Source organism: Diplotaxodon limnothrissa, linkage group LG4 (genome assembly GCF_057381915.1).
Source record: "Diplotaxodon limnothrissa isolate DT_005_m linkage group LG4, D_limnothrissa_male_GT1.1, whole genome shotgun sequence".
Lineage (NCBI taxonomy): Eukaryota > Metazoa > Chordata > Actinopteri > Cichliformes > Cichlidae > Diplotaxodon > Diplotaxodon limnothrissa.
The window spans coordinates 8,123,957-8,139,943 of record NC_140599.1 but is presented as its reverse complement, the minus strand read 5'-3'; the positions used below and the strand labels follow the sequence as shown (position 1 = coordinate 8,139,943).

The window sequence follows — 15,987 nt, the reverse complement described above, 5'->3', positions numbered from 1 at the left end:
GCACATTATGGGGCGATCGTGGCTCAAGAGTTGGGAGTTCGCCTTGTAATCGGAAGGTTGCCGGTTCGAGCCCTGGCTTGGACAGTCTCGGTCGTTGTGTCCTTGGGCAAGACACTTCACCCGTTGCCTACTGGTGGTGGTCAGAGGGCCCGGTGGCGCCAGTGTCCGGCAGCCTCGCCTCTGTCAGTGCGCCCCAGGGTGGCTGTGGCTACATTGTAGCTGCCATCACCAGTGTGTGAATGTGTGTGTGAATGGGTGGATGACAGGTTGTGTAAAGCGCTTTGGGGTCCTTAGGGACTAGAAAAGCGCTATACAAATACAGGCCATTTACATTAGCATGCAGAGTTTCTCAAAACAAAGTTTCTGCTTTAAGGAACTGAGCATGTTACAACTGGCCCGTGTTAGTAGTGCCTCTGGCCTCCCAACAGAACATGACGGCAGCATCATCAACAGTGACTAGAATTTGGTGGATGACGTCTAAGGGTGTCGTAAGTGTTAAAGCAGTGACGTAGCTTTAGGGAATCTCTGGCTGGAAAATGGAAACGTGATCTGCTCCGAGACAAAGTAGAATCAGGAAGTCTCTCCTATCAATTGTTTCACTGCTTTTGTTACCACAAAATACTTCAATACGACTTGTATGAGATAGCACCCATGAATAGTTGTGACCCAAAACATCTGGCAACGCTTGATCACGCATTTGTGGCTGAGTGTTTCAGGGAGTCCCTGAAGGAGACTAAACAAAGACAACGTGATGCTTTTGTTGAACAATAAAAGAAGGACGTGACTGAGCAAAATGCCAAGTACAGAAAAGAAGCACCAGCTTTTCACAGAACAGTTGGCTCTACGAAACGCTGGAGCCAGTGGACTGACGGAACACGAGCACACATACGCACTTATTTCCTCATAGTTCATAGGTTAGAGAACAAAAATAACATGGGGATTAAGCATACATATATTTCCATACAGATCATCAACAATAAAGTTGAATATAGCTTAAAAATCAATAAAATACATACTTAATTACATATAACTTGCTTTCTTTTTAGCAACAACATATCAGTGGAATCAGTGACAGACAGAAATCTGCAGATGTCCTGATCTTATGACAATATCAGGTGATCCTGATAACATTCTCCTACTTTGAATTTCACACATTTTTCCATACTTGTGTTTTCTGTGTAACCCTTTGGAACAGTCAGTAACCAACAAGCGCTTTGCTTATATGCTTTATGTTCACAGCGGAAAATGATGTGACATGTGCTGAGTTTGACATTAGAAGACTGTGTTTACATTCACCTGCTAAAGGAGAGGCTATGGACTCTGTTCCTGAATGGCCTGTTTTGGAATCTCACAATTAGCTTGAACGCCCGTCATGGTCTAATGGTGAACTTACAGAGATGTGTAGTTACTGGAGATTACTGAGGAAGACTTTCAGGCAGATGATGTAGGGGACAGCTTCTGAATATGATCGTGCTTAGTAACACCCCACTATAAAAATATCCATGCTTACATGATCAAGTTGGAGACTCTGGGCACAAATGTTTGATGGGACCTATCCAACTTTTCTTCTTTCCTCAATAACAAGACCTATACACACATAATAGCTCTGAATCATTACGGAGAGCAACTTTTCCCCCTTTCATAACTTGAGCTTTGGTATTCTACAAAATAATAATTCTATTATGAAGAAATAAAAATATATACCCATGTTTTTGGTTATAAAAGCACCAAAACCTAAAATTTGCTGCTTGGGTGTACTGCCAAGTGACATGATCCAGTGTGCACAATGCCTATGTGATAATCCAGCCTAGGTATTAGCAATAAAAGCATCAGTTTAAACACTCATTACCCAGAATGCACATTTTCTTTTTGGGTGATTAATACTGTAGCATTTTAAACAGGCTTCTAGTGCATATACACTATAATGTGTCATTTGAAACTATTACAATTGGGTCACTACAAGTCTTTAATCCTCTGAAAAGTTAATTCTTTTGTTAGTTTGGATGTAAGTTTGGGGTTTTGCTTTGCTCAAATGTATTATTCCTCTGCAGTGTTCTAGCAGATACCTGAATGTTTTGTGACAATTCCTCCCAACTTTGACTAATGCTCCAATTCGAGCTGATGATAAGCACCACCGCGCTTCCATGTGGGTATTTTTGGTGATGCACAGTCCTGTTTTTGTGGCAAACATATCTTTTGGAATTATGGACAAAAAATTCAACACTGGTCTCATAAGAAAGATTTACCCACATGCTCTTTTGAGACTAGATGTTTGTTTCCCCAAAGGTTTTAAATGCATTTCTTTTGCTTTGTCTTTCCTCGTTACCACATTGCTCACACGAAGACTACATACATTGTTATTACATGTAGTACATGACCAGTCCACACCTGGAATTCCTGCAGCTCCTGACCAGTCTTTTCATCAATTTTGGAGGGACATCCAGTTATATTTCCCCCCTTGTTGATTACTGTGCTTACTGTATTCCACGGTATAGATAATGCCTTGGAAATTATTTTGCAACCCTTTCCATTTCAGCAATGAGATCCCTGAAATGTTTTTTAGGCTCTTGCTCGGCCGTAGGAACCAGCAAGTCAAGGAAGGCCTTCAAGAGCAGTTGAACTTGACACAGTTTCATTAAAAGTCACTTGAACTGATGGCAGGTGTGCACTTGTATGTATTTATTTAAATTTTTACTTTTTAATTATTTCATTTGCATTTTTTAATCACTCTCTTATATTTAAATGTTCATTTGCTATTTCATCTAGGGTTTGAGAGTAACGAAATTTCTATTCTCTGTATGTCCTGTACATGTGGCAGAATTGACAAATAAAGTTGACTTTGACTTTGACTTATTTCGATCCATAAAAGATTTTAGTTTGCTTTGCAGTTGAATTGTACATGTTACTGGTTGCAGTATGTGTGGAAAACGTCCTGAAACCATTTTGGCTATATTTATTTATTTACATGTAAAAACCAGATAGACTCACTTTAGCAGTCCGTGCTCTCTAAAACGGATAACTGTGGCAAGCTGGTAGCATAGCTAGTTAGCTACAGCTTCTCGTCAACTTGCGTTTTGCAAAAAATAGTCCCACAGAATTAGTGTGTTTTTCTTAACCCCAAATAAACAAAAATGTGTTTATAGCCATAAACACTGTATCTATGTTTTATTTAACTCTTAACAAACACATGCAAGCAGGCACCTGTCCTTAAAGGGGAAAAGTAAGGCGGAGTCCGATGCGCCCCCTCCGCTCACAGACACACCTCAGCACTCACTCGGCTCCAGGAGTCGCCTCCTGTTTATAAAGCCGAGGAGGTTCGGTTAGTCAGGGAGACTGTCGACGAGGAGAGTCCGCAGAGGGTGTTAGAGGACTACTGCGGGTCAAGATGCCGTCCGCGTTGGTTTAAATATATGGAAACCACCCTACGCGTTTGTATATCGGCATCAAATGTAACGAAGACGGTCCGCTGAAAGTCGGGATTTACCGCTAATTGTAAAAGGCGTGCGAATGTAGTTCGAGACGAAATTATTGGAGGAAAAAAAAACACACACACACACACACACACACACACACACACACACACACAAAGCATAGGAATAAGTTATCACACGAAGATGAAGCCCTGACCCTGCTCTTCGGGAAGGCTGGAAGTTCATTTTAGGTTCAGGACCTGTTGAGATGAAACTCAGCGCTCCTTGAGCGACCAGGCGAAATGGGAAAATGGGAGATAACAATGGTAAGTCATCAGACATGTGCTGGAGGTGGCTGTGGGCTGTCACAGGCTCGTCTGTGAAGCTGCACGAACTCTGCTTCCTCCTCCCAGGCGTTACATTTGAATAGCATTGCTTTTTAAAACGTTTAAAGACCTCCAGAATGTGTTTTAAAGGTGTTCCCATCTATCATAATAATCCCACTCCTGTCAAGTAAAGGGGCTATGGTGGTAAAAGCTGATTTTGTACTATTTGAACGCTGTCACGGTGCCAGCTGCAGTGCTTGCTTGGGGAAAAAAGTGCAACTTGAATAGCAGTCGTCATTTTCATGCCTACACATGCTTCTGTGACTCAAACGTATCGTTAGGCCTACAGAATTTCAAGTGTGACAACATGTTTGCTTCCCTGGTTATGTCTCGTTGGGTCCTCTGGATGAGCTCCATCATTGAACCCCAAAGCAGCTTGTTAACCTCAGTGATCGGCTGCACTCAGAGTCAGATAATAAATATCTATGCTTTCTCACTGTGAGATGGATTTGGCAGTGCTTAGTACCGCCAGCACACTGGGGACACTGTGAGTGGAAAACAGTTTTCCATTTGTGCTGCTCTGATTCCAGTTAGTATGAAGGACAATGGGGCTGGAGTGTTACTGGTTAGCAGACATGGAGGCTGAACGTTTGCCACTGCAAAATGACTTTTTAAAAATGATTGACTAAAAAGCATGCAAGACCTCCCACCAGTTTAAATGAGATGTCCGGAGCCTTTTAACAGTCTGTTACTTTTATCAGCTTTGTGTCTGTGCAAAGCCCACCTCATATATCATATATGGACTGAGCTTATGGGACGCTGTTTTCAGTACTGAGCTTTCAGTCTTGTTCAGCTGTGTACAGTAGTAACAAATTTCGTGTGACCCAGATTGCTTGGCACTGGCTATGAGCATCTAGAGGTGCAGTACAGAGTTAATGTGTAAAGTTTTCTCAGAATGTGAAAGCAACATGTCTTTGGTTTCAACATCAAGAAACTTTTTATTTATTTATTTGAGCTTATATGTCCTAAATTCAGGATATCTCAGCCTCAGCTGAAGCATTATTTACTTACGAGATGACAAGATTAAGTAGACATAGAAATGGATGAGAAACCGTTCAGTGTTGTTACTGGTGACATTTGACAGTTGTCCTCATATTGCAGCTGATTTTCAGTCTTGAGTGTTTTTAAAAAAAAAAAGAAAGAAAAAAAGATGTTTTCGGTTCCCTTCAAACAACCTTTGCAGATTATGATGCAGCTACTCTCTGCTGCAATGATAATATTTAAAAAAGTGCTGACTATTCAAGTTTTTTTTTTTTTTAAATTTTTTTTTTAAACCTCCATTTCCCTTTCTTAAGTGCACTGAGTTTCAGGTGTCTTGTTTGAACTTTATGTAATGATAAACCAGTATGTTTCACTAAAAACATGACACCTGCTCTTGGCACTAACCAACTATAGTCCTCCAGTGCACCATTTTATTATTTTCTTGATTGCTCACTGTGATGGCAACTTTGTGCTCAGTGAGAATTTTGCTTTGATGAAATATTTTATGTGATAACTTATGATTTAAAAGGTCTATTTGTCCAAAAACATTTGTGTGTACCTACAAAATTCTAGGAAATTCTAGCTTTCTGCGTTGTGAAAATGAGTACTAAGTATTTTCTCAAGCTAGCACAGCTTGTTTGCGCACCGATAGTAGACTTGGTTATGACTATAAACAAATATTATGTAGTTGCTGTGGTTCATGTGGGATCAGTGTGGCTTTTTGTAGTGCTCGTTTTTCTGCAGGATCATCTGTGTGTTTGGGTGTGAGGGCTTGCTATTTTTACCTTTTTGTGTGTCAACCTCTGACACTAATGTTGTGACCTGAAACATTCTTCGGTATATACAGTGTGTGTGTCTGTGCATGTTTTCAGCTCTGATGATCGCTGCCTTTGTTCCCAGAACCCAGTGCAGGAGTGGGGCGAAGAGACGGAAGACGGCGCCGTTTACGGGGTCACCCTGCGTCGAGAGCCCGTCCCGTCCTCCGCAAACGCTACTGAGGGGAGCCCATGCTCTGGTTTCGTGCAGTACCGAACCTGCAAGGTACGACGACTGAAGGCCGCCACCCTGGACCTGCTTGTAAATCACCTCCTCGACTTTGGCTGCCAGGAACAGGACTACAGCAGGATCTTCCTCTCCACGTACAGAACCTTCACCAGCCCCACGAAGCTCATAGAGCTACTCTTTCAGAGGTACCGATGCTTGTTGTACATGCAAAGTTGGCTGTTGTGTTGCTTGAGTATCTTTTCTTCTGTTGTTTCCACCTGATGAAGCAGTGGCCTTCAGCCAGCTTTGATGTAATAATCAGTAGCTTGCAGGTGCTCATTAGCCAGAGGCTTACAACAACAGCTATTATGCACAGAAAGGTTTTAGACTGTGGTTAGCAGCAGGTTTAAGTATTTATAATATGCAAACAAAACAATAACAAATGAATTTTTGTTTATGTTTTTTATATCCAGAGACAGTGTTTTGTCAGATCTGGATAATGGCAAATGTTACCGGAGGTAGGTAAAGTGTATATGAAGCGTGTCTCTATTATGTTTCTGCTGTGTCTCCTTGGCTTAATGTGTCATTTAAAAATGTAACGGCGTTTCTCCTGCCTTCTCCAGCCCTCTGTTGGCCTTTGTCCAGACGTGGTTGGATGAGTACAGCGAGGACGTCAGGGACCCTCCCCTACACCCGGCGCTTCGGTTGCTCTTGGATCACCTGAGGATCAGCTCTGCGGTGCATGACAGCATGCGCAGCCAGCCCAACTTTTGCTCACTCGCCGGGCAAGCTGAGGAGCTGCTCAGGACATTCCAGAAAGAAGGTGATCCTTCGCTGCGTAGCATGACCCAGCAATTATGGCCACGCACAACAAGTTGTTTCATAACTTTACTTCGAGGCCTGATTGCACTTTTATGATTATTGCTGATGCTGGCTCTTTCAGAAGTGGCATCAAGTGGCAGTTCTGCTTCTGCAGATCTTGAGCAAGATGATCTGGGGTCTGGTGATGAAGATTCAGGCAGTGAAAACTCTCAGGATCAAGGTGGCATCATGGATTTTTCTGCTGCAGCCATTGCTGAACAGCTCACTCAAGTGGACTCTGTATGTTAGAGGAGAACTTTACACCATTTCCCCCCATGTTGTATTATAATGATCAGAGCCTGATTTGGTTTTCTTGATGTTCCAGGCTCTCTTTGCCAAAGTGGTCCCATACCAGTGTCTGGGCTGTGTATGGTCCCAGCGAGACAAGAAGGAAAACATGTCGCCCACCATCCGAGCAACCATTGCACAGTTCAATGCAGTCACCAACCAGGTCATGGGGTCGCTGCTCTGCCAGCCTACAGATGGCAGTCCCACTTCCTCCCCTCTAGCTCCCACCTCGCCAGCGCAAAGGGCTTGCATCATAGAGAAGTGGATCAAAGTAGCGCAGGTCAGTTGAAATGCTGTGGTTGTGTTGCATCTTTTAGGCGTCTGGATGCTAATATTGGTTCTAAGTCACAACACAAGAAGTACTAATGGGTTATTTTTAAATGATGTGCATCCACTGAGTACAAGTTTATTCTACAGGAGTGTCGTCGCTTGAAGAACTTCTCTTCTCTCAAGGCGATCCTGTCGGCACTGCAGTCCAATGCCGTTTACAGGCTGAGGAAGACCTGGGCGGCTGTCAGCAGGTATGGTTGGATAACTGCAGGTTCAAAGGCCACTTTTGCTTTTGCTGTTTGTGTAGTTTGCTACATAATCATCATTTAACGAGCGGTTTGAACCCTCATTAAGGTCAATTTATGGAGCAGGTCAGCAAATGCTGGGCTGTGACCCATATTATAGGTCGGTCATGAAACGCTGCAGTAAGCAAATTCTAAGTTCAAAGATGAGTGAGACACAACTTTTTGTGGTTTTCCTTTAATGGTGTAAACAGGCAGTAATATGTCAAGTTTTAACTCCTGCCATCCAGTATAATTGTTAATAATTAAAATATCTGATGGCTGTGGCTCTTTATCATTGTCTTTGCAGAGATAACGTGGCTGCGTTTGATAACCTCTGTGCGACCTTCCCTGATGAGAATTGTGTTCTGACCAACAGAGAGTTCCTGATGGAGGTGAGACTGAAACTTCTTACATATGCTTTAGTGTTTGCACTTGTACTCGTCCATTTAGACTTGTGCCATGTTGAAAGCTTACTTCAGGGTAAATGACCTATAATACAATACATTGAGGGGGGAATACCAATGATCCCTTATAACCAACACCTGGCGTCAGCGGGCAGGAAGAACTCCCTTTTCACAGGAAAAGGCCTCTGGTAGAACCAGGCTCTGGGAGGAGCAGCCATCTGCTCTGAGCAGTTTGGAGAGAGGGGACAGGGAAGGAAGTAGAACATAAATTTTACCTGCTGCTTGATGAGAAGTTTACATGTTTGAGTGGTGCATCATTTGACACCAGGTGTGTAAATTTCCTTAGAGCAAGGTTTGATTCTGATACTATTCTGAAACCTTGATACTCACAAGGCATTACTGGGAAACGTGGTAATGAACAGGCAAAATAAACCCGCAGGTGCTCAGAGCTATGCAGAGATAGTGGTAAACATTTGATTGGAATTTCTGTTTCCTGGTTCATTATCATTGTTTTTAATGTTGTAAAGTCTAAACATTTAAATTCTTCACCTATAAATTTCCACAGTGAATGCATAGGGTTGATTCTTGAACTCTGTGCAGATCTAAGGTTAATGTTTACCAGTGCAGAGAAGTCAGCCCGAGCAGCTGTGCATAATTTTCTCTCAGCAGTCAATTGAGATGATTTGAGGTTAATTGAAATCACTGAGATTAGTTTTCTCTTGAATTGTTTACATTGTAAATTTACATTAATGCTAAAATTACAACACAATCTGAAGTTTTAAAAGCTACAAAGATTGTTTCACATGCTTAAAGTTTGGAGAATATTAGTTTGGAGGTGATTGTTTTCCTGTTTCATGTTTGTTTTTGTTTTTTTGTTTTTTCACTCTTAAGAGAGTTTAATTTTTGAGTTCATATGTACAGAAATGTTTACCGGTGTTTCGATGGCAAACTAGAACACAATGTTTTCAATTTCTCTTCTTTTAAGTTTTGTCTCCTTGCGGCAACTGTGTCAGCCGTATCTTGTGTCTGGCTACTGTAGAAGTGTTCAATAGAGAAATGGATTAGATCACCAAAACTTTCTGTACATAGCAACCGCAGCTTCACAATAACATGCTTTATTCAGTGAAAAATGACCTCCCCCTCCACTTTTCAGTGTTTTATTCAGCCAGTGTTTTTTATTGATGTAAAAACAGTCACTCCCTCTTATAGGGAGCTTGAGTCTGTTTTGAGAGTCGTGAAGCTTGCAAGCCTCTCTTCCTTTGAAAGCTAACTGTTAAACAGGATATCTGAGTTAATGTGTAATAAAGTCTAATATTGCACCAAAGAAACAAGTAGAGGCTGTACTGTTTCATAAGCTGGCACACGGGCCGGCATCTTTTACATGCTGCTTTACATACATATACTGAACACTAAGAGCACACAGACGGGAGGGGAAATGATCCAAATAACACTGAACTGAATATAGCTTTGTCTGACTCTGTGACAGGATGGAGGTCCCACGCCTGATAACGTTTCTCCAAGCATATTGAAACGGTGTCCACTCTCCAGACAGATGGTAAGCCATTCTTCAGGGTGGGGTGGGGGGGTGACAGGGTTCTGACAACATGCGATGCAACCAGTGTCATTTATGGCTGAATTTGACGTAAGCTGATACTACAACGTCATCCTAGGACTCTCTTTTCATGTGATGCAGAATTTGTTTTCAGCTTTTGAAAAGGGATTCATGCAAAAAATCCCTGTCCTACATTTCAGCAAGGCACAAGAGAGCTGATTTCCCTGAGTGTGGGTGGAGTATCTATCTATCATGGCACAAGCCCCAAACTATGTTTAGCTCCACTCAGTGCTGAGCAAGTTTCAAATGGCCTCAGATCACCAGGATTATAGGACAGTAATAATAGACCTGGCTGGGGTCTTGTATGAGTCATATGCACATTCTCCTGGGTTGTAATAAGACCTCACAGTGCTGCTAACAGGTCCTGTCTTGTCTGAATGTTGTAAATTTTAACCCATTAGCCACAATAAAGCAATAAAAGACCAGCTATATTGGCACAAGAAAATATAACTGTTTCCCTATTAGCTGTGTGCTTACGTGTCGTCTGCCTGCAGAGTACATCAAGTGGAGCGGTTCCATACCTCGGCACGTATCTGACCGTCCTCACCATGCTGGACACTGCTCTGCCAGACACTGTGGAGGTACTTTTGTCTAACACGTCCTCTGGATATTATTTCATAGACTTAAGGGTTCAAAGTGTTCACAATGTGTTGGATACACTCAGTATGTATGCAACACTATATACTTTGAAACCTGATTAAATGATGTATGCGCTGCCATCAGATGCTCTTCATGGGAGATTATAAACATATAAACTTCAGCCTCAGGAAAACTCCATTTTGCCCATTTATATACAGATAAATAAACTTGGTTCTAGTAGTAACTGAGAGACTTTTTGGCTCATTCAGCCATTTCGGTTTCCCAGTTACTGTGTTTTGGTGTTATCATCTTGGCCTGGGAAACTACTTTTATCATGGAGAACTCCGTTTTCAGTGCATAAATCACCCCTGATAACTAAACTGGAAAAACATAAGGGTGTATCATTTAATTTAGTGCTGCTATTGTGTCACTTCGCAATTACAATATAATAAATGAAATACTAACAGTGTACTGTTTTTACAGGGTGGACTTATAAACTTTGAGAAGAGGAGGAGAGTAAGTGTTTTTTATTGTCACTCCTTGTTTTTGTTTGGCTTTGTTTTTGACTGCTGGGAGGGGGGAGAGGGGGAAGGCATAGTTGTGCATATAAGACCGTCAGCTCTTTGTTAACTGAGTTTGAACATTTACATTCCTACACCTTAGTAAGTGTCAGGCTGAAAGCTTTTTTTTTTTTCTTTAAGATTTGCACAGACTGTGATTAAAACACAAAAGCTGTGTAACCATAAAGAATCTCGTTGTTGTGTCACTATGCGGAAGCAACTGTCAGCCTGGTTTATCTGTTTATTCATCAACATGCCTCTCCTTGCCTACAGGAATTTGATGTTCTGTCACAGATCCGTCTGCTGCAGGCTTCCTGTTCCCAATACAGTCTCGGACACCAGCCCCGCATTGCTGCCTGGCTGCAGAGACACAAGCTGCTCACTGATCAGGAGAGGTGAGCTGAAACACCCTGATTTTAACATGGACATGAAAGGAAGGCCATCAGAGAAGACATAATATACATAATACTGTCATGTGATTGTTAAATCTCCATTTGGATGAATAAAGCTGCTTTCCTTTGATATTACTCCACTCAAAGGATCATTTGATAATGTTTCCACTGACTTTTTGGTGGTAGAAGAACAAATCCTTTTGTATTCATAAGCTAATTATTGGATTGGATTATTGGAATGAACCCGAGGTGTTATAGGAGGTTTTTTTTTATTTTTATTTTTTTAAATAAACACGCTTATTCTTGTAGCTGATGTGAAATGGCAGGGGTGTTTCTAGCCACACTCTAAGAGTACTCTCCACTCTTTTTATATATTAAAAAAATATAATATATATATGTATTTGGCAACACTGATTATATAAATAATCAGTGTTGCCAAACCTGCTGCCCTTCATTACTTATGTGTGTCTGACATTTAAAATATGCATGATGGCTTTGTCTCATTGTGTCATGTTGTAAATTGGTAACTCACCCTAGACATGATGCAGCTGTGTCAAATGTCCTATTTACCTGAGATTGCTTCAGTCAAAGATGTCTGACTTTGTAAAATGCCTCGACTCCCCCCTCTTGTATCTTCCTCACCTTCTGTGCACCAAACTCTGGCGCTGACTAACATGCGGAGGAGAGGATGTGCAAACTGAGAATTGAGAATGGGGGAATGTTCGCTAGCACCTTTCAGAAAGTCTGAAAGTCTGCCTGTGCTTTTTTTCGAGTTCTTTTTCTGAGTTTAATTTTTTGAGTTTGGAATGAAGTGATATGTCAGTAAGATGTCAGGTACCCTGGTGCTCAGTAACATCTTCTTATTACAGCTACGAGCTGTCGAGACGCCTGGAGCCTCCTGTGGACTTGTGTTCGCCACCTCCATGGAGCCAGCGCACACTCTCGATGAAACTCTCCTTGTGAGTCTCATGCTATAGTCCAGTTTGCATATTCAAACATGCACATTATACTAAGCACAAAGAGCTGCACGCAAAACTTAGAGTAAAGCCACTGTTGGTTCACATTACATGTTTTACCTCACTATAAGAACAATGAGATGTTTAGATTACAACTTGTGGTATGCAGTAAAATGGAAGTGAATCGTGTGATGTGTATACTCTGGTATTAAACTACATTGTTCAAGTAACTTGAATGGTGCGGGTGTGGCATTTCTAATGAAAGCTCATTCTGTCTTCAGTCTCAAGATGGCGAGTGACGGCACTAAGAAACCGCCTGCTGACCAGATCAGTCTTTCATCTTCTGGATCCAGTGGGTCTGAGATGGAAGATCTGTCCTCCCCAAACCCAAACTGTTCCATCAAGCTGCAGGTAAACGGCCGTGTTTAGCTGCGTGCATCATTGTAGTAATTTCCCCGAATGTTTTGTGTCCATCCTTTGTCATTGGCTGCATTAACAGTGGAGCCTTTTGTTGAAAGCTTTGTCACGCTGTGCCTTCAGACTGGGTCTCTCGGTTTTAGAATAAGTCACTGTTTACACTGTACAAACAATTACCCTTTTTAAAGCAGTCAGACAAACCTCTGAAACATGGGAAGTGTTTTTGTTATAAAGTGATTCTATGAATTGATTAGCTTTCAGAAGTAAAATGCACTGAATGTCTTTTTAAAAACTGAAAAAGTTACATAATCTCTACTTCACAAAAGGGCAATCGAAACTAGCGTGAGCTCTCCACAAGTGGAGTTTGTATCGAGGAGGTGCTTAGCTGAGCTGGAGTAGTGTTTAATGGGCTACAGTCCTCTGCTTCACCATGGTTCAATAGCCTAGCTTTCCCCTGCAGACCAGACACTTGTGAAAGGCTTCAAATACTCTGACACAATAATACTCAGCAGTCTTCTTTCTCTCATTTCTGTCCCCCATCTTCTGTCCTCTGCAGTCCTTTCACAGCTCTTACAACAACGTATCCGAGTCCTTCTCTTTGTCCTCGTCCTCCTCTTCCTCGTCCTCTCCCAGCATCTCAGCTGCTTCGTCTGCAGACTCCCCTGACTGCCAAGCAGACCCCAGCTCTGCAGCCTCGCCCTGTGGGGGGGCACGGCCGAAGCCTCAAGCAGCCCACCACAAGCGCTCGGTGTCTATGACCTCACTGCCCGTGTACAACCGTCAGGTGGATGACTCTTGCATCATCAGGGTGAGCGTGGATCTGGGCCACAACAATGGCAACATGTACAAAAGTATCCTGGTGAGTTCATCCTCGCGTTGTGATGTATGATGTTCAGTAACTGGAGAATTTGACAGTTTGTTTATTTTCTTGCTTGTTTTTTTTAAAGATCTCTAATTACACTTAGTCATCTGTAAACAAAAAGTAAATGATATTTACTGTTCTACACATCGTACAGGACATACTGGTGGAATATTTTGTAACCATGCAGCTGTCCTCTGAATAAATCCTGGACTCCACCTGAGTCTCACTTCTCAGGATCTCATGCGTAGCACCCAACGATTTCTATCAGAAGTTATCCCTTTATAACAAAAACACTCCTTCAGCCTCCTCATCAACTTGAATCGCCTTTCTGTTTTCAGTGCAAGGCAACGCATGCATAAAACCTGAACTTACACTGTATTATTTTAGTTAGTAGGCCTGTGTCGCTTTCCCTCATTGGGTCTGCTGATATTTTACCCTCCCTTGGTAGAATGAAGTGAGCTGGCTGGGTCTTTGTATACAAATTATACAACTTTGAACTGCAGCAGCACAATAATTTGCCCCACTTAGCAAATCTGCCCCTTTATTCAAATCTTCATTCAGTTCGACCATAACGACTATCAGAACATATGATTGGCCTTTTGCGTTTACTTCACCTGTTACTGCTTTTCTATCTTGGGGTGGAGTGTGAATACCTACGATTCAAATAATTTGCCTTATATCGTTCATATCTGCAAAAGTAGAGGTAACCTTTAGAAGTGAAACCAGCTTCAGTTATATCCTTAAAACAAGTGCTACAGCGAGTAGTTCATTCTCAGTGGATGTGATCAGGAGAACTGATCCTTCTCATCATTTGTCACAAAGTCAGACTTTTATGGTAACGGTAAATTCAGATTTGAGGGCGGAGAAACTTTGTTCCAACTGCTGAAAATAAGCTTTTCTGTGAAGGTCACAGTTGTGAGTGGGACAGGGCTACACCTTAAGGCTCAGAATGCTTCTATTGCTATTGCAGTGCTCTTTGAATGTGTAATATGAGCCAAAGAGGTAATGCTCCTTAAACGCAGTGGCCCATGAACTTCCGTCTTCACTATTGTGTGTGTGTTTATGTGTAACAGCACTCGTTATTCTTTGTTTTTCATAGCTGACCAGCCAGGACAAAACTGCACAGGTGATCCAGAGGGCATTGGAGAAACATCACCTTGAGCACATGACCTGGCAGGACTTCACCCTGACACAGGTCATCTCTCAGAGCAAAGGTCAGAAGAGAACTCCTTTATAAAAAAAATTGCTTAACTGGTGACAGGAAGGAAAATGCTCTTCTGACAGTGATTTTGTTGTTGTTGTTTCTCTTCATCTTTCCAGAGTTTCTCATACCAGACAAGGCAAACGTCTTCTATGCTATGTCTACAACAGCCAACTTTGACTTTGTTCTGCGCCACAAGCACAAAAGCCAGAAGAAACCACTGAGAGCAACCGCTAGTCTCGGACGATTCACAAAGTAGAAACTTTAACGTGCAAATTCTCTGACTGCAAAATGAACTGAGCTCTGCTGTGCTTCTGCATAATGGCCTTTATTTTTAGAGGCTTCTTGAGGAAGATGTGTGCTCTGTTTCAGTCCTCTTTGGCTGCTGAAAGGGCTTAAAATAGGACTAGAAGACTCCCCACATAGGACGTGTGAGAAGGGGAGAGAAAGACCCATTTCTTTGCCTCCAAAAATGTCACTTCCAATAAATCCCTTGACCCAAAGATGCACAGAATAATGCCTTCCTCTCTTGAGCAACACGTGCTGGCTTCAGTGGCCTATCTATATGTGAACACTGAGCATTGACTGGCTATTCCCCTGCACAACTGGGTGCTGTTAATAACTGGCGCCTTAAAAAGGGAATCGAGGGCAGTTGCTGCGTAAAGGCGGTGAAGTCCTGGGGCCCCGCAGCAGGCTGTCAGCTCTGACATGGCTCAGTGCACTGAAGTGTTGGCACGCCAGTGCCGTGTGAGAAGTGGGCGGGGCCGTTATCATCAGGGATCAGTGCGTACCCTGGGAATTTCAGAAATTGCTCCTCCGGTGTTGCTGTGATACTCGCTGTGTGCAAGTGGCAGCTCCGACTGGAAGGATTACATTCTTAAGATTGGGTAACAGAGGCAGCAGATATTTTTGATGGACTGGAGGGGATGTACATGTGGAAACTGCTGCTGAGTGCTGGGGGGTTTAACTGTGATTCTATGAATTGATTAGCTTTCAGTGTTAGCGCTTTGGCTAAGTGAAGTTGGCTTGCTAAACTTCTTTTTTTTGATCTATTTATTGTTACAGTGTCTCCTTTGTGATTCACTCTGACTGCACTTTCATGTAACATATTTTTGACTGTTGGGTCGTCTCAGCCCAAAATACTTTGCATTTCGAAAGAAAATGCTTGTACATAATTTAATTTCCTCATTTTTGATGAATACGGAGAATATTTTAACTGTAATTGTTTCTGTTTTTTGTTTGTTTTTTTTAAAATACTTGAACAAATTGTTTCTTTCGTTTGAAGACTGCATTTGCCCGGTGCATAAATGGCCTGGTGTGTTTTTTTTTCTTTTTTTTTTTTTTTTCTCCCCCCTCCTCCCTCAAGCCTAATGAGGAGTTCATGTACCGTATATCTAATCATTTCAATTATGTCAGTTGCTGCAAAACTTGTGATAGTGCATGACGACCATATAGTTAAAGATCCAGAGAGTATTTGCAAAGATTAGTTGCACTATGAGTTGACACGCATGGTATGTGTCAAGTTTAAGAACTTCTGTCA

The 15,987-nt window shown here is 42.1% G+C and overlaps 1 protein-coding gene across 1 annotated transcript; it reads left to right on the top strand.

The window, feature by feature from the left end:
* Positions 1-3,316: 3,316 nt before the first annotated feature.
* rgl3b (ral guanine nucleotide dissociation stimulator-like 3b) lies at positions 3,317-15,647 on the top strand. Its single transcript, XM_085351363.1, has 17 exons — positions 3,317-3,736; positions 5,678-5,967; positions 6,235-6,279; positions 6,385-6,584; positions 6,705-6,862; positions 6,948-7,190; positions 7,328-7,431; positions 7,772-7,856; positions 9,355-9,423; positions 9,975-10,061; positions 10,543-10,575; positions 10,893-11,014; positions 11,881-11,970; positions 12,249-12,378; positions 12,941-13,243; positions 14,346-14,460; positions 14,567-15,647. Exons 1-17 carry the CDS (start codon positions 3,713-3,715, stop codon positions 14,704-14,706), a joined length of 2,238 nt encoding a protein of 745 aa, XP_085207489.1. The 5' UTR covers positions 3,317-3,712; the 3' UTR covers positions 14,707-15,647.
* Positions 15,648-15,987: the final 340 nt, after the last annotated feature.